At 65.8% G+C, this 26,591-nt stretch overlaps 11 protein-coding genes across 11 annotated transcripts; 7 read left to right on the forward strand and 4 right to left on the reverse strand.

Moving 5' to 3' along the window:
* The first annotated feature begins 119 nt into the window (after window positions 1-119).
* Window positions 120-1,962, forward strand: FA09DRAFT_206253 (hypothetical protein). Its single transcript, XM_025739464.1, has 4 exons — window positions 120-160; window positions 236-811; window positions 871-1,164; window positions 1,228-1,962. Exons 2-4 carry the CDS (start codon window positions 495-497, stop codon window positions 1,820-1,822), a joined length of 1,206 nt encoding a protein of 401 aa, XP_025600384.1. The 5' UTR covers window positions 120-160; window positions 236-494; the 3' UTR covers window positions 1,823-1,962.
* Window positions 1,963-2,547: 585 nt separating this feature from the next.
* Window positions 2,548-3,854, reverse strand: FA09DRAFT_294386 (hypothetical protein; the record flags this gene model as incomplete). Its single annotated transcript, XM_025740076.1, has 6 exons — window positions 2,548-2,759; window positions 2,817-2,957; window positions 3,019-3,071; window positions 3,142-3,264; window positions 3,324-3,424; window positions 3,687-3,854. The coding sequence occupies 6 exons, from the start codon at window positions 3,852-3,854 to the stop codon at window positions 2,548-2,550; spliced, it is 798 nt and encodes a 265-aa protein (XP_025600385.1).
* FA09DRAFT_206110 (hypothetical protein) lies at window positions 3,687-4,821 on the forward strand. The gene has a single exon (XM_025739462.1). The coding sequence runs from the start codon at window positions 3,942-3,944 to the stop codon at window positions 4,671-4,673; it is 732 nt and encodes a 243-aa protein (XP_025600386.1). The 5' UTR covers window positions 3,687-3,941; the 3' UTR covers window positions 4,674-4,821.
* A 560-nt stretch (window positions 4,822-5,381) lies between these two features.
* On the forward strand, window positions 5,382-8,864 carry FA09DRAFT_305189 (HCP-like protein). Its single transcript, XM_025740497.1, has 4 exons — window positions 5,382-6,095; window positions 6,228-8,099; window positions 8,168-8,258; window positions 8,337-8,864. Exons 1-4 carry the CDS (start codon window positions 5,747-5,749, stop codon window positions 8,365-8,367), a joined length of 2,343 nt encoding a protein of 780 aa, XP_025600387.1. The 5' UTR covers window positions 5,382-5,746; the 3' UTR covers window positions 8,368-8,864.
* On the reverse strand, window positions 8,375-11,060 carry FA09DRAFT_328224 (hypothetical protein). The gene is made up of 7 exons (XM_025741687.1): window positions 10,236-11,060; window positions 9,764-9,895; window positions 9,616-9,704; window positions 9,329-9,530; window positions 9,135-9,273; window positions 8,933-9,064; window positions 8,375-8,875 (listed from the first exon to the last, which is right to left on the reverse strand). Exons 1-7 carry the CDS (start codon window positions 11,001-11,003, stop codon window positions 8,691-8,693), a joined length of 1,647 nt encoding a protein of 548 aa, XP_025600388.1. The 5' UTR covers window positions 11,004-11,060; the 3' UTR covers window positions 8,375-8,690.
* Window positions 11,061-12,204: 1,144 nt separating this feature from the next.
* FA09DRAFT_206399 (hypothetical protein) lies at window positions 12,205-14,117 on the forward strand. The gene is made up of 6 exons (XM_025739465.1): window positions 12,205-12,395; window positions 12,560-12,583; window positions 12,722-12,851; window positions 12,952-13,302; window positions 13,403-13,481; window positions 13,547-14,117. Exons 1-6 carry the CDS (start codon window positions 12,380-12,382, stop codon window positions 13,994-13,996), a joined length of 1,050 nt encoding a protein of 349 aa, XP_025600389.1. The 5' UTR covers window positions 12,205-12,379; the 3' UTR covers window positions 13,997-14,117.
* Window positions 14,118-15,084: 967 nt separating this feature from the next.
* FA09DRAFT_336940 (hypothetical protein) lies at window positions 15,085-17,278 on the forward strand (the record flags this gene model as incomplete). The annotated part of the gene is made up of 4 exons (XM_025743948.1): window positions 15,085-15,547; window positions 15,615-15,987; window positions 16,050-16,427; window positions 16,510-17,278. The coding sequence occupies 4 exons, from the start codon at window positions 15,085-15,087 to the stop codon at window positions 17,276-17,278; spliced, it is 1,983 nt and encodes a 660-aa protein (XP_025600390.1).
* Window positions 17,279-17,733: 455 nt separating this feature from the next.
* FA09DRAFT_315734 (Rgp1-domain-containing protein) lies at window positions 17,734-21,116 on the forward strand. The gene is made up of 4 exons (XM_025740814.1): window positions 17,734-19,295; window positions 19,407-20,123; window positions 20,193-20,513; window positions 20,583-21,116. Exons 1-4 carry the CDS (start codon window positions 17,834-17,836, stop codon window positions 20,900-20,902), a joined length of 2,820 nt encoding a protein of 939 aa, XP_025600391.1. The 5' UTR covers window positions 17,734-17,833; the 3' UTR covers window positions 20,903-21,116.
* Window positions 20,907-23,700, reverse strand: FA09DRAFT_328226 (kinase-like protein). The gene is made up of 8 exons (XM_025741688.1): window positions 23,285-23,700; window positions 22,815-23,131; window positions 22,637-22,744; window positions 22,404-22,553; window positions 22,232-22,330; window positions 21,962-22,159; window positions 21,700-21,857; window positions 20,907-21,605 (listed from the first exon to the last, which is right to left on the reverse strand). Exons 1-8 carry the CDS (start codon window positions 23,625-23,627, stop codon window positions 21,248-21,250), a joined length of 1,731 nt encoding a protein of 576 aa, XP_025600392.1. The 5' UTR covers window positions 23,628-23,700; the 3' UTR covers window positions 20,907-21,247.
* Window positions 23,701-24,300: 600 nt separating this feature from the next.
* Window positions 24,301-25,583, forward strand: FA09DRAFT_328228 (hypothetical protein). The gene is made up of 3 exons (XM_025741689.1): window positions 24,301-24,737; window positions 24,836-25,204; window positions 25,336-25,583. The coding sequence occupies exons 1-3, from the start codon at window positions 24,377-24,379 to the stop codon at window positions 25,497-25,499; spliced, it is 894 nt and encodes a 297-aa protein (XP_025600393.1). The 5' UTR covers window positions 24,301-24,376; the 3' UTR covers window positions 25,500-25,583.
* A 51-nt stretch (window positions 25,584-25,634) lies between these two features.
* Window positions 25,635-26,497, reverse strand: FA09DRAFT_336944 (hypothetical protein; the record flags this gene model as incomplete). The annotated part of the gene is made up of 3 exons (XM_025743949.1): window positions 25,635-25,763; window positions 25,878-26,174; window positions 26,300-26,497. 3 exons carry the CDS (start codon window positions 26,495-26,497, stop codon window positions 25,635-25,637), a joined length of 624 nt encoding a protein of 207 aa, XP_025600394.1.
* Window positions 26,498-26,591: the final 94 nt, after the last annotated feature.

Below are 26,591 nucleotides of genomic sequence, written 5' to 3' on the forward strand. Positions count from 1 at the left end.
GCTATGGCCACAGCCTGGAAGTCGGGCGCACTGCATAGCCTCGAGAAACAGCCGCCGCCGCCTGCGTGAGTCGTATGCGCACCCAGAAGCGTTTCTATGGTGGCTCACACGAGCGTCGCGCAGATATCTGAGCATCGCAGAGATCGAAAAGCGCATCAAGGTGCGTTGCTGCGTGCGGCGGCAAGCCTCGTCGCGTAGCACACCCGGCAGCGACTGACATGCCTCGCGACTGCAGCTGCTCTCAACACTCCCGTCCGAGCTGATGAGCGACGCACTCCCCTCTCCACCTTCCTCACCTCGTCCCGCTGCACGCAAGAAGGCCGCTCGCATGGACGAGCCAGAGCGGGAGCGGCAGGGCAGCACGTCGCGGCAAGAGGAGCGGCGCAGCAATGGCGCTGCTGCCCGCACCAGCACGAGCAGTAGCCTGAAGGCGCCCTCCACGAGCACAGCGGCGAGGAAGCGCAAGTCGGACGTGGCGCGTGTGGACTATAGCGATGACAGTGACGTGGAAGAGAAGAGCAGGAGTGCGGGGGCTGATAAGTGAGTGTTGCGACGCGGGTCCGGGAGAGCAGCTGGGGCTGGCAGGAACGTCGAGCGTGCGGAGATCTAACACGTCCATCCTTGTGCGCAGGCGACGGCGCACGACGAGCAATGCTTCCTCGATGCGCAGTGGGCGAGAAGAGGACGCGGCCATGAAGCGAAGTAGCTCGGGAGAGAGCCGCAGTCGAGAAGCGAGCTCTTCCTCGGTCCGCCTTGAGCCGCCTGAGCCGCGCGAATGGTCCAAGGAGCGCTTCCTGGAGGTTGCTGCCAGGTGAGTGCCGAGATGCTTCAGGCACCATGGTCGTGTCGGTCCTGACGGCCGTCTCTCAGCTACCGCACGCATGGCCGAGAGCTCAAGCATCGCGGCGACCAACGACTCCGCGAAGCCTCGTCGGCGCAGCTCTCGCTCACTCAGCCATCGCAAGCCTCGCTCCTCGCAGCGCTCGAGCAGACGGATGCCCTCTTGCTCTACGTCTATGGCTTCTGGTGCGAAGACCAAGCTGCCACGAGCGGCAGCGTGCCGCATGCGTGTGTGGCGCACAACTGGGCCAGTCTGTTTGGCCTGCTCAAGTACGTGCATGCTTGCCATGAGAGGAATGGGACGAAGGCGCTTGCTGGTCTGTGGTGAGTCACCATCTTGTGCCGCCGCGACAAGTGCAGTGCTGAACGCTGGCCCTTCGCTCGCAGCCGGCTGCTCGAAGCGGTAGTTCTCCGTCGACTGGCCGAGCACGAGCAACGTCTCCTCTCTCATCGGCTACAAAAGCTCGCCGCGCAAGCCGCTTCAAGTGCAGGCAGTGCGAGCGCTGCAGGCAGTCCCTCCGCCAACATCGAAGTGACGGCGCCCTCGCCCGCGTCCGCACACTCGGCGGACACCACCGCCGCAACTGTGCCCGCCGAGCTCATCTCTGCCCTGGCAGACGCAGCGCGCAGCATGGCCAAGTCCGTCGCGGACTCTGAGCGCTCCAACAAGCTCTTCGCCCAAGCTCGCGTGGCGCTCTCGGCCTCGGTGCTCGAGGCTCACTATCCGGAAGTCTACGCCGCCTCGCTCGCCTCTTCACAGATGGAGGCATGGCGAGACGCCTCGCGCCTTGATCCTGCTGCCATCGGCCTGACGAGCAAGGAAGACTCGAGTGCGGCACGATGGGCCTGGCCGTTGGAACACGTCACGCCGCTGCCGCACTTTGTCACGTTTGGAAGAGCACTGCTGCGCGAAACGGCGGCGACGACGAGACTCAACTTTCGCCCGGCTCGCGTACTGCCGTCGTCGTCGAGTCGCTCGTAGAGTGCAAGCTGCGCACCAGACGTCGCCCCTCCTCTCCGCTCTCTGCTCTTCGCCTCTCTTCCGCAGCTCGACCTCTCGGCGCGAATCATACCTCACGACCTGTTCTCATTATCCTCCTCCTTTGCGACCCGTTCATTCTTGCACATCTTCGTTCCCGCTCATCCCATCCATCCGCTGCTTTCGCTCTCGCTTCCCATCGCTTCTCCAACACCTCCATCCCATTGCTCTAGCTGACATTCCCTCGCGCGACTTGGCCCACACACTGACCCTCACGAATCCCATGACCCGTCTCACGCGCATCAATATCACGCATTCTCCCGTCCTCTTCGCTGCGTCCGAACTCCACAGCATGCAGTGTTTGCCGAGAAAGGCGGCGGCAGCCGCTGTTCCTCCGCCGTCATTTGGGACGTCTAGCATTTGCAAGCTCGCCGCAGCATGCGCAGAGCGGAGAGGGGTAAAAGGGTCGTACAAAGCACAGCATGGCGACGAGGACGAAGAGGGCAGAGTACTTCGTGCAGTCATCGTGCGAACAGGTCCAGACGCCGCTCTACAGCAGCAGCGCCACGCCGAGAAGGAGCGCAGCCGAGGCGCTGAGCGCCAGCATCGATGGCGACAGAGCGCGCGCAGCTGCGTCCGTCGCGACGCCCAGATTGCTACAGTCGTCGAGAGGCAAGGCTCGCTTGTCAGCGGTCCGCCTCTTCGCGAGCAGCAGGCATCTCTAGCACTCACGTGGCCTGAGGCGAGACAACCGTCTGGATGACGGTAAGCAGCGCCACTCTGCCATCCTGAGCCTCGCCGCCGGGCGGGTTGACGCGCGGCGCATGATTGATGCCGAAGCTGGAGTCATTGAGCAACACGCCCGCCTCGATCCACTCCACCGTCGCTTGGTAGTAGTTGCCCTCCCACGTCGTGCCGTTCGGGAAGGTGGCGTTGCCCACTGCAGACGAGGTGTCAGTTGCACAGCAGCGACGTCAGCGCCTGGCAGCAAACGCACCGAGCTCGTCGCGCCCCGTGTTGTAGCCGTTCACCACGATCTCGTGGTGTCGCGCCAAGTTGGCCTCGTTCGAGACGGCGAGGAAGTAGGCACCGCTGTTGGCGTCAGGGCCGATCTGCTGCCACCAGCGGAAGTGGTTGCCTTTGCAAGCGTCCAGCCATGAGTGAGCCACCGAGGGAGACAGCACAGACGGCAGACTCACCGCCAATCAGCGTCTCTTTGCAGGTGCCAATGTATGGGTCGTAGTAGTTCCACCTGAGGCATCTCCGCATGAGCGTCTTCTCTCGCTCTCTCTCTTGCCTGCCGGTCGAGGCGCGCCACTCACCGCATCACGCCATTGTTCCCGTCCCCCGAGCCCTGCGTCTGATTGCCCTGTCCATCGCCCAGATTCGCAAGCTGCTGCGTTCCGTTCGCCTGGCCGAGGCAGGAGACGCCGAAGTGGACCGATCTGCATCGCCCTCTCTGGTCAGCTGGGCGAGGGGACGCGGCGGCAGGCGGGAGACCCACGTAGCCCAAAGCAAAAAGCCCTCGACAGAGAGCACGCTCTTGGAGCTCCGGCCCGAGATGATGACGTTGATGGGCTCGCCGAGATCAGAGTCGGGGAGGATCTGTTGACAACGTCTCCCAGTCAGCCTCTCTCTGTGACGCTGCGCTAGACTGAAGCACCACGCTCGCTCCGCCTGACTGAAGAACCACGCTCGCTCCGCCGTCACGCAGACAGGTGCGAGAAGCTATGCTCTGCGCCAGGTCACGACGCAGCTCGCCACGCTCTCCACCTCTTGGTCCCTACTCTTCTCTTTCCCTCTCCCTCTCCCTCTCTGGCTCTCCTCTCTCTCTCGCGCCTCTTGCGCCGCCTCTCGCCCAACTCACCGAGAGCATGTGCCCGCCCGTGCGATTGAGCGGGTTGTAGAAGTCCACATCGCCGCCTGCGGGCACCGGCGCGCGGCGCGAGAGCGCTGCGGGCGCTGCTGGCGAAGCGGCGGCGCTCGAGGCGAGGAGGACGCTGGCGCCGAGCAGCGAGGCGAGAGGCCAGCGCATGGCGAGAGAGACGCGCAAGTGGAGGAGTGCGTGCTGCGCGCGCCCGAAGGAGAGCGAGGCGAGAGGGGAAGGCGAGGCCGTGCGGCGATGCGGCAGTGCGAGGGACGAGGGTGCGAGAGGGAGATGGAGCGGCAGGAGGAGGTGCTGAAGCAAGGAGCAGCCGAGCGCAGGCGTTGCGTGGGTAGGTGGGACGAGGTCACACGCTCAACGCCGTTGGCCGGCAGCGCTCGTCCGGCGTTTCTTGGCGAGCAGCGGAGTCCTGCGGCGCATTTTCGACGGCCGCGGGAGCACCTCTCATCCCTCGGCAGCTCAAAGGCACGCAACCCTTGCGAGCTTGCAAACGCCTCTGCTTTGCTGCCGCCGGGCGGCGGGCGGGAAGACTCGACTTGCAGGACAGCTCTGGGCGGCGGGGGCTGTGCCTGCCGAGCAGCAAACGCGAAAGGGCGGACGAGCCGCTCCACTTTGCCGGCGCGGCGTCTTGGCTGCGCCGAGGCGTCGGCGCTGCACAGCCGACGCCGGCCGCCGCCTGCATGCACACCTCGCGTCGCTGATGAGATCATCCCTTCAAGCCACGGCGCAGCAGAGGGGCGGCTCAGGGTGCCGTCCGCTCGTCCTCGTCTGTGCCGCTTCCGCTCGAGGACAGAGCAACGAGACCAGCTGCAGCACTCGGGCGCGGATGCTGCGGATGACCAGCACCTCCGACGTCTCACTCTGCAGCTGCTGAGCGGCGCCTTTGGGCGAGCGAGCGCACGCAAAGAAGAGCGCTGCTGCTCGTGGGTGAGCGCTGCGATGTGTGGTGCGCGCAGCCCATGCTCATGACGCGGCGTCGCTGGACCTCTCTCTGTCTATCGAGTGCAAGGCTGCATCTGGCACCAAAATTGGCAGAAGAGCAGAGTGTGAGGCAATCAAGGCCAAAGCGCCCTGCTACCTCAGACCGCACGGCAGCCAGCCAGCTCTGCCTTTGACCTCTGCTGGAGCGGCTGCAACACGCATCTTCTGCTCGAGCGGCGCACAGCTTCTCCTCTCTCCATCTCTGCGCTGCGACGAGCGCGGGCTTGCTGGCTTGTGCCTGACGAACGTCCCGTCGCCAGCCAGCCAGCTCTCCTCTAGACGCTCACTGCTGTTTTGGAGGCAAGCATGAAGCCCGTGGGTCATCACGTCGTTTGCGAGAGCCGACGGCTGTGCCCCTTTTCTGGCAGAGACGCCGGCCGAGCACCAAGCCTCGCGCGCCATCATGGCGCACAGAGCTGGCGCTGCGTTCTGCCAAGCAGGCTAGCTTCCGCAGCGCAAAAAGATCCAATGCAATGCTGGCCACAGGGCATCTGCTGTTCGGGAGAGAGGACACCGCTGCGACAGAGAGACGTGGTGTGGAGCAGCTTGGAGGCCGCGGCTGAGCGTGCGCGCGAGCAGCGCAAGCGAGGCCGGCGCTCACGCTGCCGCTGGCGTGGCGCGCGGCGGCGGCGGCGCTGTTGTGCGCATCACGCGCGCGCGGCGCGGCGGCGTCGGCGCCGTCGACTCACGCAGCCACAGCAACAGCCGTCTCTCCACAACCCTGAGCACCCTGACTCTTGACAGCTGGCGTTCGCTGTTGCACGTCCCTCTCTTCGCGCGCCTCCTCCCCCCCTCTCTCTCTCTGAGCGCTCGCGCAGCCGCTCCAGCAGGCTGCAACTGCCTCTGCCGGCTAGCGCTTGTCGGCCGAGCCTCGCCGCTCCGCTCATCGCTCCGCGCGGCGCCCGTGCACCCTTGCGCGCTCTCTCTTCGGCCTCGCACCTCGTTCTCCTCTGCACCTCTCTGCACCTCACTGCGCTTCTCTTCTGCGCTGCGCCTCCTTCAGTCAAGCGCACGTCTCTTGAGCTGCGAGTGCGCCGCTCTGCGCACGCTGCTCGCCCAGCATGTCGTCGTCGGCATCTCACGACTCTCTCTCGCTGGCGTACGCACAAGGCTTTGACGCGCCTTCGGCCTCTTCCTCCTCTGCACTCCCCTCGTCCGCGCACTACTACCAACACCAGCAGCCGCAGCACAGCGCGCAATACTCCGGCTCCTCGAGCGGCACCGCGCGCGGCGCACCCGGCGGCAGCGGGCCGCCTTCGGAGCAATGGCACGGCGCTGGCGCAGGAGGCCACTCGGCACATCCCAGTCCGGACTTCAATCCGCAGCGACGGAGGGGCCCGACGGCCGACGGCGTCATGCAGATGCGGCAGCCGCAGCCGCAGATGTACAGGCCGCAGGGCGCGAATGGCGGTGAGTGTGGTGCGAGCAGGCGAGGGAGTGGCAGGACGAGGCGGCTCTGCCAGTAATTGGAGCACAAGGCATGGCACTGAGCGCACACCGCCGCTGTCATACCGTGCTGTGCGTGTCTGACACCTGCCTCAGTGCCGCTGTACCAGCAGTCCAACACCTCCGCGCCCGCCATCGACCACGGCGGCCGAGCGTCGCGCGGGCCGCCTCTGGCCGATGATCTGGGCGTGCCTTTCGACAAGCTCTCACTCGGGCAGCCCACGCGCACCATGACTCCGCTCGGCGGTGCCGAGGCCGAGCGCGCCAGCATGCGCTATGCGCAACAGGAGATCTACCAGTCCGCGCGTGAAGTCGATGCTTCCAACTCGCTTGCTGCCATCTCGCAGGAGGTTGATGCGACAGCGGCGGACCTTGCCGATCGACGACCGAGTGCAGGCTCGATCAACAGTGGCTACGCCCCGCAGCAGAGCTACGACTACTCGAGACAGCAGCACCCGCCGCCGCAGCAGCCGCACGGAGGCTGGTCGGGAGACGGCTATGCGCCAGAACAGGGCGTCTACTACCCGCCCGAAGAGGCCTACTACGGCGGCGGCGCCGGCTCTGCGCCCTTCAACCCGACGGCTCATCATGGCGCCTTCTACGGCGGCGCAGGTGGAGGTGCGGGCTATGCGCAGTCGCAGCAGGGCAGCTACGATGCGCCGCAGGGCTCGTACTATGCGCCTCCAGGCTCGGCGGGCGCCTACGACTACGGCGCGCAGGCGGGCTACCCGGGCTTTCCGCCGCAACAGGCTCAGGCGGGGCACCCGGAGCTCATGCGCGCGCCTTCGTCGGGCTCGCACATGAGCATGGGCATGGGCGGCGGCCTGCAGCCCGGCATGGCCGGCCTGGTGCGGCAACACACGCATCTCAGCATGGCCAGTGTCGTCTCCGGCGGCTCTTCGGCGGCGGTGAATGCGCGCCGGAAGAGCAAGGAGGCCGAGGCTCAGCGCCAGACGCTGCCGTTCAACAAGGCCTTTGTGGAGGAGTATCGGCAGCGCATGAAGGGCGACCCAGATGCAGAGGCGCAGTTTGCGTTTGCAAAGTATCTCATCGAGGCGGCCAAGAAGGTGCAGGATCCGAAAGACGGGCCGAAGCAGGCGCGCAAGTATCGCGATCATCTCCTCGGCGAGTCGCTGAAGCTCATCAAGCGCCTGGCGACGACGGGCATGGGCCTCGGCAAGCCGCCGTACAGCGAGGCGCAGTTCTTCCTGGCCAACTGCTTCGGCAACGGCTCGCTCGGCCTGCAGGTCGACCACGAGAAGGCCTACAATCTCTACGTGCAGGCGTCGAAGCAAAACCACCCGGCGGCCACGTATCGCACGGCCGTGTGCAACGAGGTGGGCGCAGGCACGCGCCGAGATCATCATCGCGCCGTGCTCTTCTACCGCAAAGCCTCGGCGCTGGGCGACACGGCGGGCATGTACAAGCTCGGCATGATTCTGCTCAACGGGCTGCTCGGCCAGCCTCGCAACGTGCGCGAAGCCATCGTCTGGCTCAAGCGCGCCGCGGGCCAGGCAGACGAGGAGAATCCGCATGCGCTGCACGAGCTGGGCCTGCTGCACGAGAAGCCGGGCAGCAGCAGTGTGGTGCTGCAAGACGAAGCGTACGCGCGCGAGCTCTTCACGCAGGCCGCGCAGCTGGGCTATGCGCCGGCACAGTTCAAGCTCGGCTCGGCGTACGAGTATGGCGCACTGACGTGTCCCGTCGATCCGCGCCGCTCCATTGCGTGGTACACGAAGGCGGCGGGCAAGAACGACGGCGAGAGCGAGCTGGCGCTCAGCGGCTGGTACCTGACGGGCAGCGAGGGCGTGCTGAAGCAGTCGGATAGCGAGGCGTATCTGTGGGCCAGAAGAGCGGCGACGAAGGGCATTCCGAAAGCGGAGTATGCCGTGGGCTACTACTCGGAGGTGGGCATCGGTGTCAAGGCGGACCTGGAGGAGGCGAAGAGGTGGTACATGCGCGCTGCTGGTGAGTGCCTGAGAGCGAGCGACCCGGCGCTGTGGAACGAGAGACTGACACCTACCATCCTGCGCCAGCGCAAGGCAACAAGCGCGCCATGCAGCGCCTGACGGAACTCAAGAAGATGGGCGGCAAGGCGGGCAAGCGCGGAGCCAGGCCGACGCGCAAGTGAGTCAGAGCTGTCCGCCTGCTCCTCTGCCCCTGCATCTCTCGCCCTTTCATTGACTGACGCGAACGCACGTACAGTGAGGCGGCTTCAGAATGCTCGATCATGTGAAGCGCTTCGACGGCCACAAGCGCTGCAGCAGCACTCTCGCTGAGCGCGCCATGATCGGGGTCTGGCGGGCCCATCTGAGCTCGCTGCTCAGCCTCGCCGCCGCGGCCCCATGCTGGCGCCGCAGCATGCTCCTCCCGTCTGGCTTCTCCCCATCGCCGCCACCGCGCTGCCTGTAGACGCGGACGAGACTCGCAGGCTCCATTCGCCCTTGCCGCAAATACCCCTTTCATTCTCCTCTGCGTCGGGCATCGATGTGAGCGGTGAAAACCTCTCATTCGCTCTCTCTTGCGGCAGCAGTGGCAAGGGAGAGCTGCACGGCCAGACTAGAGGAAAGTGAGCCCGATGCCGAGCTGGAAGCCCTTCCTCGTGCCGTCGCCCATGCGCGCAGTGAGCGGCAGGCCCGCATTCAGCTCGACGCGCAGCGGACCTTGCGTGTAGACGATGCCGATGCCTGCGGAGGAGGAAGGCTGCGCGAGAGGCGCAAAGGCTGCTGGCCGCAGTGGTTGCGCTGCGGCGGATGATGTCTCAGCGAGGAGAGGCCAGGAGGGAGCAAGGGAGAACGTACACTGATCGAGGGCACAGACCTGTCCGGCATTCACGAAGGCGTGCAGCTTGAGCGGCCATTCTGCGCGATACGGCATTGGCGCAAGAAGACTGGCGCCGGCTGCCCAGTAGGCGTCGCCGCCTAATGAGTCCACTGCGCGTGCCACGGGGCTGAGGGTGAGCGGTCGCTGGGCGGCAAGGAAGGCGAGAAGGGGCGTACGCACGGCCATCCTTCGGTCCGAGACTGTTGTGCCGGAACATGCGCAGCGAGATGGGCCCCCCAAGATGGAAGCGATCGACGAGCGGCGTGGCTCTTGCATCCAGGCTCTTCATCGCTCCCGCCCGGGCCGCAATCGTGTATGCCTGTTGCCGCTCGCCTCAGAGTTGCGCAACAGCAGAGCGAAGGAACACGACTCACCCAGCCAGCACCAAAGGCTCTCGGACGGAAATAGTCGACTTCGCTCTTGAGGAAGGCTGTGTCGCCGCCGAGGCCTGCGAGCTCGGAGGAGAACTTGAAGGACGAGCCGGCGGGGTTGAGGAGAAGAGCATCGAGACGCGTGTCGCGCGCGTAGGTGTAGCTGAGGCTGGACTTGAGAGTGGGCACAGCCAGGCGGCGCACACTGCGAGCGAGAGAGAGCACGCGAGTGCGGAAAGTGGGAATAGATGAGTAGGGAGAAAGGAAGGGGAGAGGGAAAGGCGACGTACGAGAGGGAGGCGGAAGGAGCCAAGCGTCCCAACTGTCGCCAGACCAACTCGTATGCCATCTCATGCGAGACGCCCGGCGCCAAGCTTGACTGCCCATGGTGCATCAGCTTCTGCGCCATCCGTGTATCCCGCAGATAGAGACACTCACTCGCAGAGCTACACGAGCGCCGCGTAGCCCCTCGCTGCAGGAGAGATAGTTGGAGCAGTCCCGATCGAGCGCGTAGGCGGAGAGGGAGGCTTGATGATCGGGATTGGCGAGCAGAGGGGCGGAGAGAGAGACCTGGGCGAACGGGAACAAGGCGTTGAAGGTCAGTCGAGGAGCAGAGAAGAGTAGTCATTGAAGCAGGTATGAGGATGAGAAGCACCAAAGAACAAAGATGCGGGTTGAGGTCAATCCGCTCGACCAGAGCTGCTTGCGGCTAGCAATGCTGCACTGCTAACGTGTGCAGCTGGCTGATGCAGCCTTGGATCTGGCATGCCGCAACGCACAGAAGCATCTGCACGCACGAGCGCTACGTCCACCGCGGTGAAGCCGCCTCGCCCCGCTCAGATTGTCCAGCCTCTCTCCTCTCCCTTTCCTGCGCCCTTTCGCTCTCCACAGAGCAAGCACACCAACTCACATTGAAGCTCCTCCGAGTCCGAGTGCCCACAGTTGCGTTGCCCTCGAGGCACTCGGCGCCGCCAAAGCAATTCCGCACTCTCCCCTGAATACTAGCCGATCCTTCGCCATTGCCCACGTCCGTCGAGCTCTTCAGCAGCACGCGTGACTTTTCACGCAGCGTAAAGAGGAGGTCTACTTCTTCCGGCCCGGAGGAAGAAGAGGAAGGAAGGACAGATGCATCTATAGAGTCGAAGAGATCCAGCGCCTGCAGGTCGCCCGCAACGCTGCGTGCGACTGCCAGCAGCGCCAACAACTCCGTCGCCTCGCCCGCCCTCGGCAGCTCGGCTCGATGCGCCGCCCACGCGCGCTGCAGCGCGGCAGTCACGCTCATGGGCGCGCTGCTGGGCGCAGGCGTGATGTAGGGAGAGATGAGGCGCTGGAGGAAGGAACGGCGGAGGGAAGGACAGCCTTCGAGCTGAATGGAAGAGAGGCGCAAAGCATCACGCGGGATCTGACCCGCCGCCAGCGCGGCCTGGGCGGACTCGAGATTGTGCGGTGCCGCCGTGGGCTCTGCTGGGGGCGTGGCAGAGGTGGAAGGAGATGCTGAGGCTGCTGAGTCGTCGAAGGCAGGGAGCGACTCGGCTTCGGCCGCGGCGAGAGGCGGCATGCCCGCGCGCAGAATGCTGGCTGCGTCGGGCGCAGGCGACGAGGCGTCGGCGGCGTAAGGCATGCCGGGAAAGGCAGCTGGGCTCGGCGGCGCTGGAGCAATGGCATTGGCGTCTGCCATGGCCTCGGAAGCGCGGCTCTGGCTGATGAGGAGAGGGGTTGGAGGAGGAGGTGGAGGGAAAGAGAAGCACGATGCGCAGCAGCAGGCAGGCGAGGAAGGAACACGGCAAGGGCGGCGCGCGCGCGCGCATTTCTCGCACGGCACGCCTCCGCCGTTCGCGCACGGCCCGCTCCCGTGCTCGCCGTCACGACGTGGCTTCTCACCTCCACCCTCTCCCTCTGTCTCGCGCAGTCCGCAAGCCGGGCGGCATGTCGAGCCATGATGACTTGGTACGTCTGCCCGTGCTGTCCAAGGCGTGCGCTGTGCGCCTTGCCCTGACGCTGACCTCGCTTGCGCAACCCTCTCAGCCGCCTCTCTCCTCCTTGACCTCCCTCTCTCTGCGTTCGCTCTGCCTCCCTTCTTCTTCCTCTGCACATCCTGCGCATCACGCTCAACGCTCAAGCTCCTCACCTTCCTCTCTGCTTCTTCCAGCCTCCTCCTCCTCCTCCTCTCTCAAGCCCCAGCTCCGGCGCGCCCGTTCCTCGCGGCACGCGCCTCCCTCGCATTCCGATGCTGCAGAAGGCAGTTCGGCGGCACAGCTGCGCGCCTTGAACGCGCAGCGCGTTGGCGATGTGCGAATCGAGCTCAGCTATGGCTGCGGTGCGGACGCGCAGCACGGGCCAGAGGCCGGCGCCGCTGGCGGCGACGCCGACGCGGGTGCTGTGGCAACGGCAGCGACAGCAGCAGCGCAAGTGCAACCACCACCTGCACCGGCGGCAGCGGCAGCGCAGCGCAGCTTCCGCTCATACCATCGCACACACCATGAGTGGCCGCACATCTCTCTCGATGTGCCTTTGGATGAGAAAGGCGAGGAGCGGCGGGTGACGATGACGCTGTGGGTGCGCCCCTCGGCGGGCGGACGAGAGGGAGACGGGAGCGAGGCAGAGGAAGGGCAAAGACAGTGGGTGAAGGTGTGGACGAGGGAGGTGAGCGAGGCGAACTTGAGAAGGGTGGATCTGTCGGTGAGTGGGCCTTCCTTACGTTCGTGCCGTCGCTTTGCCTCTGCGCTAGGTGGTTGCAGAGAGGCAGGGCAAAGGGAGCTCATGGAGACTGACGTATCCCCTATAGACGACGCCAAAGCTACCAGACAACACTCTGCTGCTGCACTTCCGTTGCGGCGCCGACGCCGAAGACGTCGTCTTCGCGCTCTTCTCTCCCTCCTCCTCCTCTCCTCCTTCCTCTCCCTCCGCCCTCTCTCCTCCGCTTCGTCCGACCTCCGCTCGCAAAGCATCCGACGTCTTCGCTCGCAGCATGCGCGAACAACGCATGGTCCCCGGCGTCGAGTTTGCCGAGATGCAGCTGTTCATCGAGGTGTTTCATGCGCGACAAGCAGAGGGATGCAGGACGCTAGCGGCGTTTGCAGAGGCGGATAGGGAGTGGGCGGAGGCGTCGGAGAGATTGGTGAGTGCAAGGGCGGAGACGTAAGAGAAGGAGAGGGTGCTGATAGGCAGACGCGCAGAGACTGAAGAGAGGCGAACTGAGAGAGTCAGTGGAGCGCTTGAAAGAGGCGGAAGAAGCGGAGCGAGAAGGAGCAAAGAGCGGTGCGTTCGTTTTTCTTCGTCCACGTTGGCTCCCATCTCTCCCCGAGTCTTCACGCCCACTAACAACTCACCGCCCCGTGCGCTCTCTTACTCTGTTACTCTCCGGCACCCTTCGCTCCACGACACTGCGACTCACAGCAAGAGCCATCCTGGCGCGTCGACGTGAGGTACTGGCGCGACGGAAGGCGAGGCTTGAAACTGCTCGACGAGGCAACCTGTCCCTGCGCGCCACAATCGAGGCGATGTCCACCTCGATCGCTTCCCTTTCGTGCGTTTTCGCATCCCTTTCCTCGTTCTCTTCTGCGCCCGCGCGCCCCGCCCTTCGCTGACACTCAAGAGGGCTCTCTGACGGGACCCAACAGAGACAGACACGCGCTCCAATCTGCTGCGCTTCACGCTCGTCGAGCAACACTCCTGGGCGAGCTGGAGCACATCTATCCCATCGACTTGCTCGATGCTTCCTCTTTGCTCTTCAGCATCAACAATCTCGCGCTGCCCAACACCGACAACCCTCAGCATCCCTCCTCCTCCGCCTCACCGTCGACAGCAGCGGCGGCGGCGGTGGACGAAGAGACAAGAGCATCGGCGCTAGGCCTCGTGGCGCAAGTGGTAGTGCTCTTGAGCGTGTATACGAACACGCCGTTGCATTACCCCCTTGCGACTGCCGGCTCAAGAGCAGTAGTGCAGGATGGCATCAGCTGCATGACTGGCCCTCGAGCGTGAGTTGGGCTGCTGGCTGTCTCTCTTCCTCTCACATCTCCTGGCTGGCAACGCTCTTCGTCGCAAAGGAGATGACTGAGCCCCTCTTTACTACCGCAGCTTCCCGCTGTACGCCAAAGGCGTCGAGTCCTATCGCTTCGAATACGCCGTCTTTCTGCTGAACAAGAACATCGAGCAGGTACTACTGCCCCCTCTTGGCCTCACTCTTTCGCGCCTCGCTGACCCCCCTCTTGCCGCCTTTAGTTGATGAACCAACACCGCGTGCCCGTGCTTGACATTCGCCACACGCTCGGCAATCTCAAGAACTTCATCATTACCGTCTCTTCCTCCGGCGCAGATGAAGCGACCGGTCGCGGCGACTCGGCGCGACGCAACGCGCCGAGGAGAAATGGCAATGAAGGGACGACGGTGAGGGAACTCAAGTCGGGCAAGAAGGAGGAGGCCGCGAGGCAGCTGCCTGCGGCAGACGAGGCGACGAAGGCCTCGACGCTCAAGACGCATGCTACGACGCCCTCTACTGCCACAGCGACGACATCGTGGACCGCCAGTCTGCTCGGCTGGCGCTCGAGTCCGGCACCGCCAGCTGCTGCGGCGGCAGAAGCGACTGCGAGCACTGCGACTGCTGCGGCTGTCACCGCCACGACTGCCGCGCCCGCAGGCGGTACGAGCGCCGAGCCGCCTGCGACGAAGTAGATGCCTCGTCGAGATCGCCATTTGGACATAGAGGCGCCGAGGGTCACGAATCTTGCTCGTCTGGTCAAGGAGAGAAAGGCGAGCTTGCTCGCTCTGATCTCTGCAGCAGAGAAGGAAATGATACCCCTGTTGCGGCCCTTGCCCGGCTGTTCCTTCTCGAGTCTGCCCAGAGAGGCGCAGAGCAGGACCACGCTTGCGCCGCTTTCTTGTGCTCTGCTGCGCGAAAGCGGCCTGCTGAGGTTCACCTCGCTCTGGGTGCTGCCTCCTGCAAGCGCAGCTCGTGCGGGGTTCCCGCTCTTTGCTCCTCTCTGCGCTCATAGAAGCGAGGCGGAAGTAAGAGTGCATTCGTGGAAGCACTGTCCCTGATGCCCTCCTCTGCCAATCTCGTCTCCGTTGCCGGCTGCTGCACACGAGAGAAGAAGGGCTCTCTCCCCTCCCTGTGATCGGCTCGAGCGAGCCGAGCACTGCTCTCAGCCCACGTGGGATCCAGAGAGGCGGCCGGCACGGCGGTGCGGCTAGCGTCATGCACGCCGTCGATCCTCATGCGCACCCCGCTCCGCCGGCGCGTCACTCTAGACTGCTGCAGTGCCCGCATCGCGCTCAGGGGCTACCTTTCCCCACGCGCCACCGCCGCCGCGCGCCGCTCGGAACGCGCGCGTGTTGCGCGCTGCGCCTCCAGCTTGGCTCTGCACCGTCATCTGCCGCCCACGCCTGCGCCTCGAGCGCCGCTTGGCTCGCCTCGCACATCTCGACCCTTCACGCCACGAATCATTCACGCCTTCACGACGCTTCTGACGAACCTGCATCACTCCGTCCGCGCGCCTTGGCGCGAGCCTTGTATGCGCCGCAACCCTACTCGCTCCTCTCTCTCCCCGGATTTCCCAGCTTCGCCTCTTCACGACCACAACCACAACTTCTCCGCTCTCCGCGTCTCCTCCGCCGTTCTCATCGCATCCCCACACCCGCATCGCCACTCCCACACTCGCGTCCACCGCCAGACGAAGTGTCGCGCGACGCGCCCACGCACGCCTTCTCGTTCCAGAGCAGCGCGCCCCGCGCCAGCACCACCGACGACGACAACGGCAGCCATGTGTCCCGCCTCATTCGAAGCGCCCGCAGCGGCAGTGGCACCGCCTGAGCCAGCGGTGGCTGCCGCTGCACAGCTGCAGGGCGCACCCGCGCCAGCAGCGGCCGCCGCCGAGAGCGTCGAGGACGGCAAGCTCGCTGCGTCTGCCGACGACGGCTCCACCTCGGTGCCAGCAGCGTCGCAGCCGCAGGTGACCTTCACCACTCCCTCCTTCGTCGCCTCTCCTCCCTCTTCCTCCGCCGCCTCCGAGACAGAGCGCGCCGCCCAGCTCTCCGCCTTCCTCTCGCCCACCTCGCGCTTCCTCACGCGTCCCATTGCCGTCGCCTCCGCCACCGAGCACGCAGTAATCGACGGCGTCGTGGCAGCTGCAGATGCCATTGCGCACAAGGTCGCCAGCATGCTGCGCCCGGGCCCGCCTTTCTACAGCACGCTCTCGAGCGCCGATTTGATCGATACGCTCGGTGGTGAGTTGCAGTCGCGAGACCAGGGCAAAGAGAGGGGAACAAAGATGGCTGATGGCATTAGGCACAGATGCGGCGCGTATGAACTGCGCCACTGCTCTGCTTTACGCTCCTCAACCCAGCCAGCCCTCGGGAGGCGGCACGGTCTGGTCTGCGCTCAACGCCCTCCCCTCGGGTCCCAAAGCCGAAGCCATCCCTCACGACTCGCAGGCTCCCTCAGCGACCGAGTCGCTCAAGCACGCGCTGCACGAGGACGACGAAGATGATGATGGGCTGTGGTCGGGCGTGACGATCTCGTGTGATGTGCATGGTGGGAATCTGTGCCTTGGCAAGAGCGTCGTGGTACCGTCGCATGTGCTTGCGGAAGCGCATTACTACGAGGGTCAAGGACAGGCGCAGACGCTCTGGACGGAGAAGGTGGGCAAGGGCAAGGACTATCAGTGGTGAGTGCTGAGCCTGAGGAGCGTCGGAGAGAAGCGCGGGAGGCTGACGAGCCATGCAACAGGGATGAGTTTGATCGTCAAGCTACCGCCAGTGCCGCGTCGAAGGGTCTCGTTTACTACGTCACGCCCACCACCGCTTTCTGGTCTCTGCCCTCTTGGGTCCCCTACTTCGGCTCTCCCAGCTCTCCCACTCCTCCGTCCGCGCCGGCCCCCTCTCCGCGCCCGGGGCGCAAGCGCGTCTGGCTGCCCTCCTCGTCCGCCTTCTCGATCCACGCCACATGGTGGGGCTATCAGCTCTATCTGCCTCCGCCCATCATGAAGGCCCTCGACAAAGACATGGCGAGCGCCGAGAAGATTGCCATTACCGTGCATACCATGCTCGTGGCGATCATCGACAAGGCGAGCACGATTCCTATGCCGCCGCAATTGCTCGCTGTGCTGTACGTATTCCAATTTTCGCCCCTTCCCTCGCTGCCAATCCTGTCCCACTCCCCCACTGACGCGCGTGTTTCCTCTCCTCAGCTCGGTGCTGCGCACTCTGGCGCCTCTCACAGGGTACATTGCGACCTTCATCGGCTGGTCCTGGAGCGTCGTCAAGTCAAACGACGAAGGCAAGGGCGTCATCCTCGCTGCCACATGGCTCCTCCCAATCGCGCTCATCCCACGCGCCTGGGACGCTCCCATCGCGCCCGGCGACTCGGACGGCGATGGCGTGCCCGATGGAGCGCCGGTGCACGAATTGCCGAGCACGCCGCTTCCGGAACAGCCGAGCGAGCAGCCGGCTCCAGCGCCTTCGCCGGCGCCGGTACCGGCGCCCGACACGCATCTCGAGGGCCCGCCTTCCTGTCCGGCACCAGCTCCAGTCGAGCCAGCGCCCGTGGTTGATGCTCCTGCGGCTCCTGCGGCTCCCGAGGCGCCCAATTCGCAAGTCGCAGCCGCGCCGACGCCAACAGTGATGCCGATCGAGCCTTCGACGCCAGCGCTCAACGAGACTCTCATCCCAGCTACTCCTGCCGTCGAGGCCGTGCCTGCTGCCAGCATCGCCGCGCCCGTCTCTGCGCCCCTCGTCGACGCACCCCTCGTCGCCGTCGCCGTCGCGGCAGCGCCAAGCACGCCTCAGCGCGCCGCCTCCTCCTCTGCGGCTCGCGCTGCGCCGGGCACGCCTACGATTGGTGCTCGTTCGACTTCTGTGCGTGCGAGACAGGCGTCGACGTCGACGGGCAGCAGCAAGATGGAAGGACAGCCTGCTGTGCCTGCGGCGGCTGGGGCTGCGCCGAGCAGCAGCGAGTAGAGGCGCAAACGCGCCTCTTCAGCGTCAGTCTCTGCACGACTCTTCTCCCGACTCCCTCGCTGTCCACATCATCTCGCGCTCCAGATTTGCTGCCCACCTAACGAACCCCCTCACGACGACTCGGCCCGGATGTACATCGAGTCACATGCTTCTCCTCTCCTACGCGCGCCAGTGCGATGTGCTTGAACCGTCATGACCATTACCGCGACGTGCTGCGTGAAGAGAGAGGTGGGAGGGTGGCTGATCAGCTGAATGGCACGGGCTGGAAGAGTGCGAGAGGGAGGGAGCGAGAGAGAGAGGGTGATGCTCGCAGGCGCCGCCAGCGCCCTCTTCTGTGGGCTCGCGCGCCAGCTCGATGCGGCGGCCGGGTACGGGTAAAGTCAGCGGCGGGGTGGCCCAAGCGCGCGCCACCAACATCTGGCGCGCGCTGTGCCGCCAACGCGCGACGTTCGGTTGCTTCCCGCCTCCATCCCCCTCCCCGCTTCTGTCCAGCTCTCGCAGCCGCAGCCGACGCACTCCGCGCTGCGTCTTCTGGCGTCTGCCCTCACTGCCACCATGAGCAGCAGTGCTTCTCCCACGCCTCTGCTCGTCGAGATCGCGCCGCATTCTTCCTCCTTCTTCGCCGGCGAAGCCTTCGTCTGCACCTTGACGTTCATCAACACGCTCCCCGCACCTCCACCCTCTTCACCTCTCACTACTCCCACACCCACATCCGGCTACTTCCCCCGGCATGGGCACGCCAAGTCGCACTCCGTCGACGTGCGCACGTTCGCGCGCGACCTGGCGCTGGAGAAGCGCGACGAGGGAGCACAGGATGCGCGCTACTATGCGGAGCGGCGGGAGCGCGATGAGAAGCTGCTGAGTCAGTCTGCTGTGCCTCGACGCTCGTTTGCCCTGCATCGCGCATCGGAGAGCCTGCATCGCCTGCCGTCGAGCGCCTCGCTGCAGGAGGAGGAGCAAGCCGTGCCGAGACGCAGAGGCATGGTCGGACGACGCGCCTTCTCGGGCGCTGCGGCCGGCACAGCAGCATCGACGACGGCACAGACAAAGGGCCATCGCGTCTCGCAGAGCCTGTCTGCCTCTCATGCTCGCTCTGGCCTGGGCATCGGCCATCCTGTCAACGACGCATCGGGCGCAGCAAGCGGCAGCGGCGGAGCGTTCCGCACGCCTCTGCCCTCGGGTGGGGTCTCCTCGCACAACACGGCACTAGAGCTGCGCCACGCCTCCGCTAGCAGCGCCACCTCCGCCTCCGCTCTCGCCTCCTCCAGCGTCCCTCGCAGCGCCTCCTCTTCGCGTCTGCCCTCCGCTCGCGTACCAGCGGCGCACCCGCACGCGCGCAAAGAGTCCGTCGCCGCCATCCAGGCCGAAGATCTCTCCTCCGCCTTTGCTCTCGACTCCGAGCCTTCTTCTTCCTCCACTTCCTCTGGCTCCTCTACTCCTCGTCTCGCGCACCCCGCCACTTCGCGCGCCACCTTCTACGGCGCCGGCGAGGCGGCAAACGACACGCTTGAAAGTGTGCTTCGCGATGACATCACCAACTGGTCTGCTCCTCGTGCCTCCTCCAGCAGCACAAGCAACACACCAGTCCAATCGCCCCTCTTTCCTCCCTCTTCCTCGAGACGCGCCGCTCCGGCAGAAGGCAGTGTGCGTCTCCTCTGGGCCTACGCGCAGTTCGGCGGCGAGTTTCGGCTCGACGAGAGTCTGATCAAGCCGGCGGAGTTCGAGGACATGAAGCGTCGGCTGCTCTCCACCTCTTCGTTCGGCGGCGGCTCCCTCTTTGCGCCTGCCGGCCTCACTGCTGCCGCAGTACCTGCGGCGGCGCCGGAAGAAGTGAAGCGCAGAGCTTCGTGGGGCAGCTATCTGAGTCCGAGCGCGTGGCGAGGACATGCGCGCAAAGGCTCGACGCTGGAAGAGACGAGGCGAAAGCTGGGCGAATCAAGAGCGGTGCCGCTCTTTGTGACGCAGCCGAGCGTGCTGCTCGTCGATGTGGATCTGAAGCCGGGGGAGAGGCGGAGCTGTGAGTCTTTGCAGAGCGGTGCCCAGGGGGGCGTAGTCGAGGGCAAAGATGGATCATGGGAAAAAGAGGAGGCTGGGCTGACCTTTGCATCTTCTTGCGCGCGCGAAACAGACACGTTCCGTCTGCCGCTGCCTCCCGATCTCCCACCCTCTTACAGCGGGCGTTCCATCTCCTTCAACTACACGCTCACGCTCGGCACCAATCGTCTCGACACCTCCTCTTCCTCGGGCGGCAGCAGTGGGCGACAACGTTCGCGTCTGATCCGCATCCCACTGCGCATCTACAACCACGTCGCGCCGACGGGCACGACGCTCTTCTTCGACTTGCAGAATCCAGTCGTGTGGAAGAGCAGCGCGCACGTCGACGAGGAGGCCGATGAGAAGCCGCCAGCGCCGCAGTCACAAGCGCAGCAGCAGCAGAAGACAGTGCGAGAGGGCAGCAAGTCGGGAGAGAAACGCAAGGCCGGCGGAGGCACAGGCAAGAACGAGCAGATGGACCGAAAGGCCTTCGATGCGTATGCCACTTCGCTCGTTGCTTCGTGTACGCCTGCTACGACGGAGACGAGAGAGGAAGACGTAGCGACGGACCTGGAGCGCGTCTCGTTGCTCGTCGCTCAGCAACAACAACAACAGCCTGGCTCTACGGCAGCGCATTCGAGCGGAGCCGAGACGCTGGCTGTGCCGACTCAGCTCGAGCCGAGACCTAACTCGCCGCTGGGCAGAAGAGCGAGTGTAGGCGCGGTGAAGGAGGACGTGGAGGAGGAGGAAGAAGGAGGACCGACGAGTACGATGCAGGCTGTAGAGCTGCTCAGTCGGAACTCCAGCAAAGGTGCGTTGACCCCACTTCCCCTCGTTCCTCTGCAGCGCGCGCGGGCAGCTCACATTCTCGACGGGGCAGTGTCGTACGACATTGCCAAAGACGGCCAACTCGCCGCCGTGCTCACGCTCGTCAAGTCCAAGTATCGCCTCGGCGACACCGTCCTCGGCGTCGTCTCGACCAACTTCCCCGGCGCCGTGGCGCGCGTGGTGCGCGTGGCCGCGGCGCTGGAGACGCATGAGAGCATCGAGCCGACTCTGGCTACACTGCCTGCTGCGAGAGGTGCACGGATGACGAAGGTCGTGCATGCGGAGGCCCATGAATGTGCGCTGGATGTGGGACAGGTCGGCTTCCAGCTGCCGATTCCCAGCGGCGCCACGCCGGACTTCGTCACGAGTGCCGGTGAGCGTCGCGCCCCTTTGCCTCGCGTGCTTTGCATCGCCGATGCTCACCCCTTGGCTCTCTGCGCAGTCAAGCTGCACTGGACAGTGCGCCTCTCCTTCCTTACACTCTCCACCGTCAAGGCCTCTGCCACTGCCCTTCGGGTCGCTCCCCCTCCGCATCTCGAGGCAGTAGGAGAGGATGGGTACGAGCACTACCATCTCTCTCTCTGCGCCGTCGACGCGCTCTCGGGCCCCGCAAGCGCAGCCAGACACGCGCAGCTGCAGCGGCAAGAGGGCGAGGAATGGCCACAGGGCACAAAGCTCGAGCTCGTCGAGTGCGCCGTGCCGCTCGCCGTGCTGCCGCACTCGACGAGATTCCAACCGGGCGCGGCGAGCGTGTATGCCTGAGGCAAGGTGCCGCAATGCCCATGTCCTTGCTAGGAGGTCAGACGTGGTCATTAACGGACAAGTAAGAGGTCGCGCTGCGGCGGGGAGGGATCAATGGGCAAGGACGGGCCAAGGCAAGCGCGCCATGACAAGGAGCGGCGTGCCAGGTGCGGGTATGGGAATCGGCAGCGAGGAAACAGAGAGAGAGAAGAGAAGAGAAGAGAAAAGACAGACGGGTGCTGTACAAGCTGCGGGTCTAAGGGGGGGGGGGGCATCTACAGAGAGAGAGAGCCTGCAGTGAGGGCGGAGAAGAAGGCGAGGCCGATTGGTGCTTGTGCGATGTAGCGAGCGTCGCGGGGGCGGCGGCTAGAACATCGTCGAAAAGGCGTCGCATGCGTCTTTGGGCGTCGCCGCCGCCAGCTGCATCTCCTGCTTGGTGGTGGGCTTAAAGGTAAAGCCGGCCCACATGCCTCTGCCGCCGGCGCCCTTGCCGCCCTCGTCGACGCGCTCCACGTTGCGCGCCTTCTCCTGCACCTCCTTGTACTTGGCCATGTCCTCGGGGTTCTCAAAGTCGTCAAAGTAGCCCGTGTCGGCGTCGCCCTCGAGCTGCGGCACAAAGGGCGCCGTGAGACTGCGCAGCGCGGCGAGATCGAGGGGCGCAAAGAAGGCGTGCGCCTGCACGCCGGCCAGGTTGCTGATGCGGCGAGTGGGCGCGTCGATGAGCCTGGGGCGGGCCAGAGCACAAAGAGCGTCAGGTTCAGCAAGCGCGCGCGCAAGCAGCGGAGCCTTGGCTACGGCGCAAAGACCGTGACACGCACCGCGTGACGGCATTCCAGGCCGTGTCGCTGAGGTTGAACTGCAGGTCCTGCGGCTTGTCGTACACGGGCCGCTGCAGCACCTTTTCCCAGTTCTTCAGGTTCGCCCACGTCTCGTCGGGACTGCCGCCCGAGAACGGCGGGAAGCCACAGAGGAACTCCTGCGCACGCGTGTGCCAAGGGGGGCAGCTCATCAGCGTGGCTGCCACACACACACAGGACACGAGAGCTTGCGCCGCAGGGGGGATGCGAGAGCTATACGCACGAAGAGAATGCAGCCGAGCGACCAGTAGTCGACGGACACGCCGTACTCGCGCCCACGCAGCACCTCGGGCGCCATGTAGTCCGGACTGCCGACGATCGAGTCGGCATACTTGACGTTCTGCGCACGCATCTGCTTGTACAGCGACGACCGCTCGTGCGGCGTGCGGTAGATGAGCGACGTGTCCTTGACTGCCTCGAGCTAAGGGCACACAGCTAAACGTGTCAGGCATCATGCGCAAGACGCTGGGCGAGCACAGCTGCCCAAACGCACCCGCCCACGAAGCGACTCTAGCCGGCCGGGGTTGAGAGCGCCGGCCGCAAGGCCAAAGTCAGTCAGCTTGATGTGTCCCGTCGAGTCGACAAGGAAGTTCTGCGCGAGGGGGGCAGGCCACACGTGGTGAGCATGGCAAGGTGCGCAATCCGCCTTGCGATGCGAAACGCACCTCGGGCTTGAGATCGCGGTGGATGTAGCCCAGCTTGTGCAGCTCGTTGCACGCCACAAACATCTCGGCCATGTAGAAGCGCGCATGCTCCTCGCGCAGCACGCCGCTGTTGTTGAGCAGCGTGCGGAAGTCGCCGCCGGGCACGTACTCCTGTTGGCGCCATGTTCGCGCGACCGTCAGCCGCGCTCTGCCGTGCGGTGTCTTTCTCGCGGCTCTCTCGCGTGCTAACGCACCATGGCAAGGAACACGTGCTCCGTGTCCTGGAAGGCATACAGCAGGCTCACCAGCCACGGCGTGCGCGTGGCCGTGAGAATGTCACGCTCGGTCAGAACGTGGCGCACCTATGTAGCGGGGGAGTAGTCAGTTCCTGCCTGCGTCGTCTGCTTCTGCCAACGCTTGGGGGGCACTCACCTCGTCCATCTTGACGAGGACTCTCTTGCGCAAGCGCTTCAGCGCGCACACCTCGCCCGTCTCGCGGCGGCGCGCCAGAAAGACCTCGCCGTAGCCGCCCTGGCCGACCTGGGTGATGATGTGGAAGCTCTCGAGGCGCAGCTTGGTGCGGCGCTTGCGCAGCAGCGCCCGCTCGCGCCCCAGGTAGCTCGCCGCCTCGGCCGAGGCGCCCGCGTGCAGGGCGCCCGGCGTGTGCGGGTGCGCGGCACGGAACGTCTTTTGCCGCAGGCGGCGGTCGGAGAGGTAGCGCAGCGAGTCGAAGTAGTGGTTGAGGAAGTCTGTCGCCCCCCGCACGGAGCGTCAGCAGCGCAGCCGTAGAGAGGTCCAAGCACGGGCCAGCAGCAGCAGCAGCAGCCAGCATCGTGGCGCTGGCTCGCACCTGCCCTCGCCACCGCTCCCTGCCATGTACTGCCCCCGCCACCCACACTCACACATCTGCGCCACGTTTGCCTTGCGCTGCACCTCGGGCGAGTTGGCAATGTCCATCTCCCACGGCTGCAGGCCCTCGCCGCGCTTCCAGCTGCGCCAGCTGCCCTTTGCCTCTTCCTCCTCCTGCGCCGTGGGTGCGGGAGCCGGAGCCGGAGCCGCCGGCTGCGGGCGCAGCAGCAGCTGCGACGCCACGGCGGCGGCGCGCGCGGGCGAGGAGAACAGGAGCGGCTGCTGCTCCTTGCCCGAGCCGCCCAGCGCGCCGTTGGAGCCCGACTTGGGCAGCGACGAGTTGGACGAGGAGGTGGGCAGCAGGACGCGCGACGACGGCGCGGCAGACGGCGGCATGCTGGGCGAGGGAGAAGGTGAGTGCGCGCGCGGTGAGGGGCACGCGAGGTGGTGGCGGGAGCGCAAGGAGCGCGGCGGCAGCGGACGCAGCAGACGGAGGCTCGGCCTGGCAGCGTGCTCTGCGCGCTGCGGGTGGCCGTTGGCGGCTCGGGCGGGTGCGGTGGCGGTGTCGAGAGAGCGATCCAAGCCCACAGCCCAGCGATGCAGCGATGCGCGCCTTGGCTCGCACGCTCGCGAGTGACGAGGCGCGGCGGGCGGGCGCCGCTCGGCGGGCGCGTCGGCGCCGCGCGGCATGCGGAAGGCGGCGCGGCGGGGCGGCAGCAGCTTGCCCCAGCACGCGGGTGCGGCCCCGCTCTGCGCCTCGAGGCCGTGCCAGTCTCTCAGCTGCACTCAATGTGCGACGACCGCTGCAGCTTCTCTACGGAGTCACAGGAGCAAAGTCACTGGCACTTGAGCATGCGGAAACAGCGATTGAGAGAGCGGCACGGCGCGGCAAAAGTGTTGGACTCGCCGCGGCGGCGGGGCGCTCGACGCGTCGCCACGTGCGCTTGGCTGCGACGCGCGTGGCGGCGGCGCGAGAACAACACCGCGCGTCTCGGCGCACCGGGCGGCGCTGCTCCCACGCGCCTCAACTTCCACTGGCGCAAAGGCACCACCACCACCACCACCACCACCACCACCACCACCACCACCACCACCACCACCACCACCACCACCTCCTCTTCCACCGCTCATCCCCACCCCTCGTCATGGCCAAGCGCGTCTCCATGCCGGGCACCACGCCCCGTCGTTCCACGCACACGCTCTTGTCCGCCTCTACGCCGCGCTCGCACGTGGCATCTTCGGCGGTAGTGCCGTCGTACGAGCTGCCGGCGCACGCGCTGCTCGACGTCGGCGGCGCCTCTGCGCCGTCGCTCGACTTCGGCGCCCTCTCGGCGCGCATGCGCGCCTTTGGCCTCGCCCTCGAGCGCTTCGTCGCCGACAGCTGTGCGGACTGGGATGCGGAGCGCGACGAGACGCAGCGCGCCCGTGCCGCGGCGGCGGCGCAGCGCAGCGAGCGCGAGCGCGGCATTGACGAGGCAAAGGAGAGCCAGAAGGACTTTTATGCCAGTGAGTATATCCAAGAGGCAAGCCCTGGCGGTAGAGGACGTGGCGCCATGATTGGCGGTTGCTGTCCCCATGCTGAACATGGCCCTCACACACACCAGCCATTGCCGCGGAGCGCCAGGCCGATGCCACGGCGCGCGAGGCGCTCTTGGAGCTCGAGCGCCGCCTCGTCACGCTCAGCGCCAGCACGTCGAGCGCATCCAAGGACCTGGCCGACGTGCGTGCCAAGCTGGCGGTGCAGCAGGCGCAGCGCAGCGCCGACCGCGACGCCATCCACGCACGGCAGAGCGAGCATGGCGACGAGCTGGCCAAGCTGGAAGACCTGACGGGCCTGCGCATCAGCGGCGCAAAGGAGAGCAATAGCTTTGCCTTTGCATGGACGCTGCTGGACGAGGCCGAGCCAATGCGGCAGTTCTGCGCCACGCTCGTCATCTCGGACACGAAGCAGCGAGGCAAGAATGTGTATCTGCGTGAGTTTGATCCCCCTTCCCTGCCATTTGACGAGGCTTTGGGCCTGCTCCCTCTCCATTACCCCTGCAACGCCCCCCCCCCCCCCTCCCCCCATGTGTGCTGATAGCCTTCTCTCCGCGACGACGCCCAGTCAAAGCAATCGCCCCGCCACTGCGCGACGCCGAGCGTGCAGCGCAGTACGTGGCCGAGCTGAACCGCACGCGCGACCTGTACGGCTGGGCGCGCAAGATGCGCGCCGCCTTCGTCGAGACGCTCGCCGAGGAGAAGGCACGCAAGGCTGCTGGTGCCGTCTAGAGTTTCGCAGCGGAGGTGGTGGTCTTGGGGGCGCGCGCGCGGTCTGAGGGCTGAGATTGCAATGTCACTTGTATTTGCCACATTTCCGAGAAGCGGGGACAGAGAGAGAGAAGCGAAAGAAGGCGTACGTCGTCCTCATAGCTTGGCCGAGCTCGAAGGAGCCACCCACTCGACGACGTGCGGACTCTCTTGCGTGCGGCCAGAGGCGGCGGGGTCGGGGCCCGCCCATGCTTGCTCCACCAGAGCCGGCACGTGTTCGCACCACTGCGGGGATCCGGCAATTTGGCGCCTGTGATCAGCACAAACACGGAGAGGAGGGCGGGGGGGGGGGGTAGGAAACGCTCAGAGCGGGGGGCTGATGGCGTGCACACAACGCACCTCCTGCACGAAATGGCCTCCCTCTTCGACGGCATGCCAGTGATAGCCCGTCGATGCTCCCCACAGCTTGTCTGCCAGCTTGCGCATCACCGGCTCGCCCAGCACGGGATCGGCCATGCCGCAGCACACAAAGACGCGCAGCGGCTGCCCCACTCTGGCGCCAAGCCCTTGCGCCTGCGGACTCGAGGCGTCGCAGAGGTTGGAGCGGTGCGCCACCGGGGGCAGCGCTTGAAAGTAGGCCAGCGCCGCGCGCGACTCGGCCGTGCCGCGGTGCGCGGCGGTGATGGGCACGAGTCGCTGCGGCGGCGGCCGGGGGGGGGGGGGGTGAAAGGGGGCAAGCTTGGCAATCAGCCCGCCGTTGTCTTTTGCCCTCCCAGCTTGTGCCGGGCGCCTCATTCTGGATTTTGCGCAACCCTACTCACCGGGAAGCGCCTGACGCCCGCCTTGCTCACCTCGCCCGCCGCAAACGGCGCGTCGTACATGGCCTGTTCGTGCGCGCTGAGCGGCGTGCCGCGCTTGAGCAGCGCGCCGATGTTGCAGTTGGGCGTGCGCTGCATGTAGTCGCGAAACGCCAGCCACGCCGCCGTCGGCGGCACGCCGAGCCCCAACGCCGTGTTCATCACGACGAGATAGCCGATGAGGTCGGGAAAGAGGAGGGGCAGCAGAAGACCTAAGATGCCTCCCCAGTCTGCCACATTTGCAAGGGGGGGGGGG

The sequence above is a fragment of the Tilletiopsis washingtonensis genome (assembly GCF_003144115.1).
Source record: "Tilletiopsis washingtonensis strain MCA 4186 unplaced genomic scaffold FA09scaffold_4, whole genome shotgun sequence".
Lineage (NCBI taxonomy): Eukaryota > Fungi > Basidiomycota > Exobasidiomycetes > Entylomatales > Tilletiopsis > Tilletiopsis washingtonensis.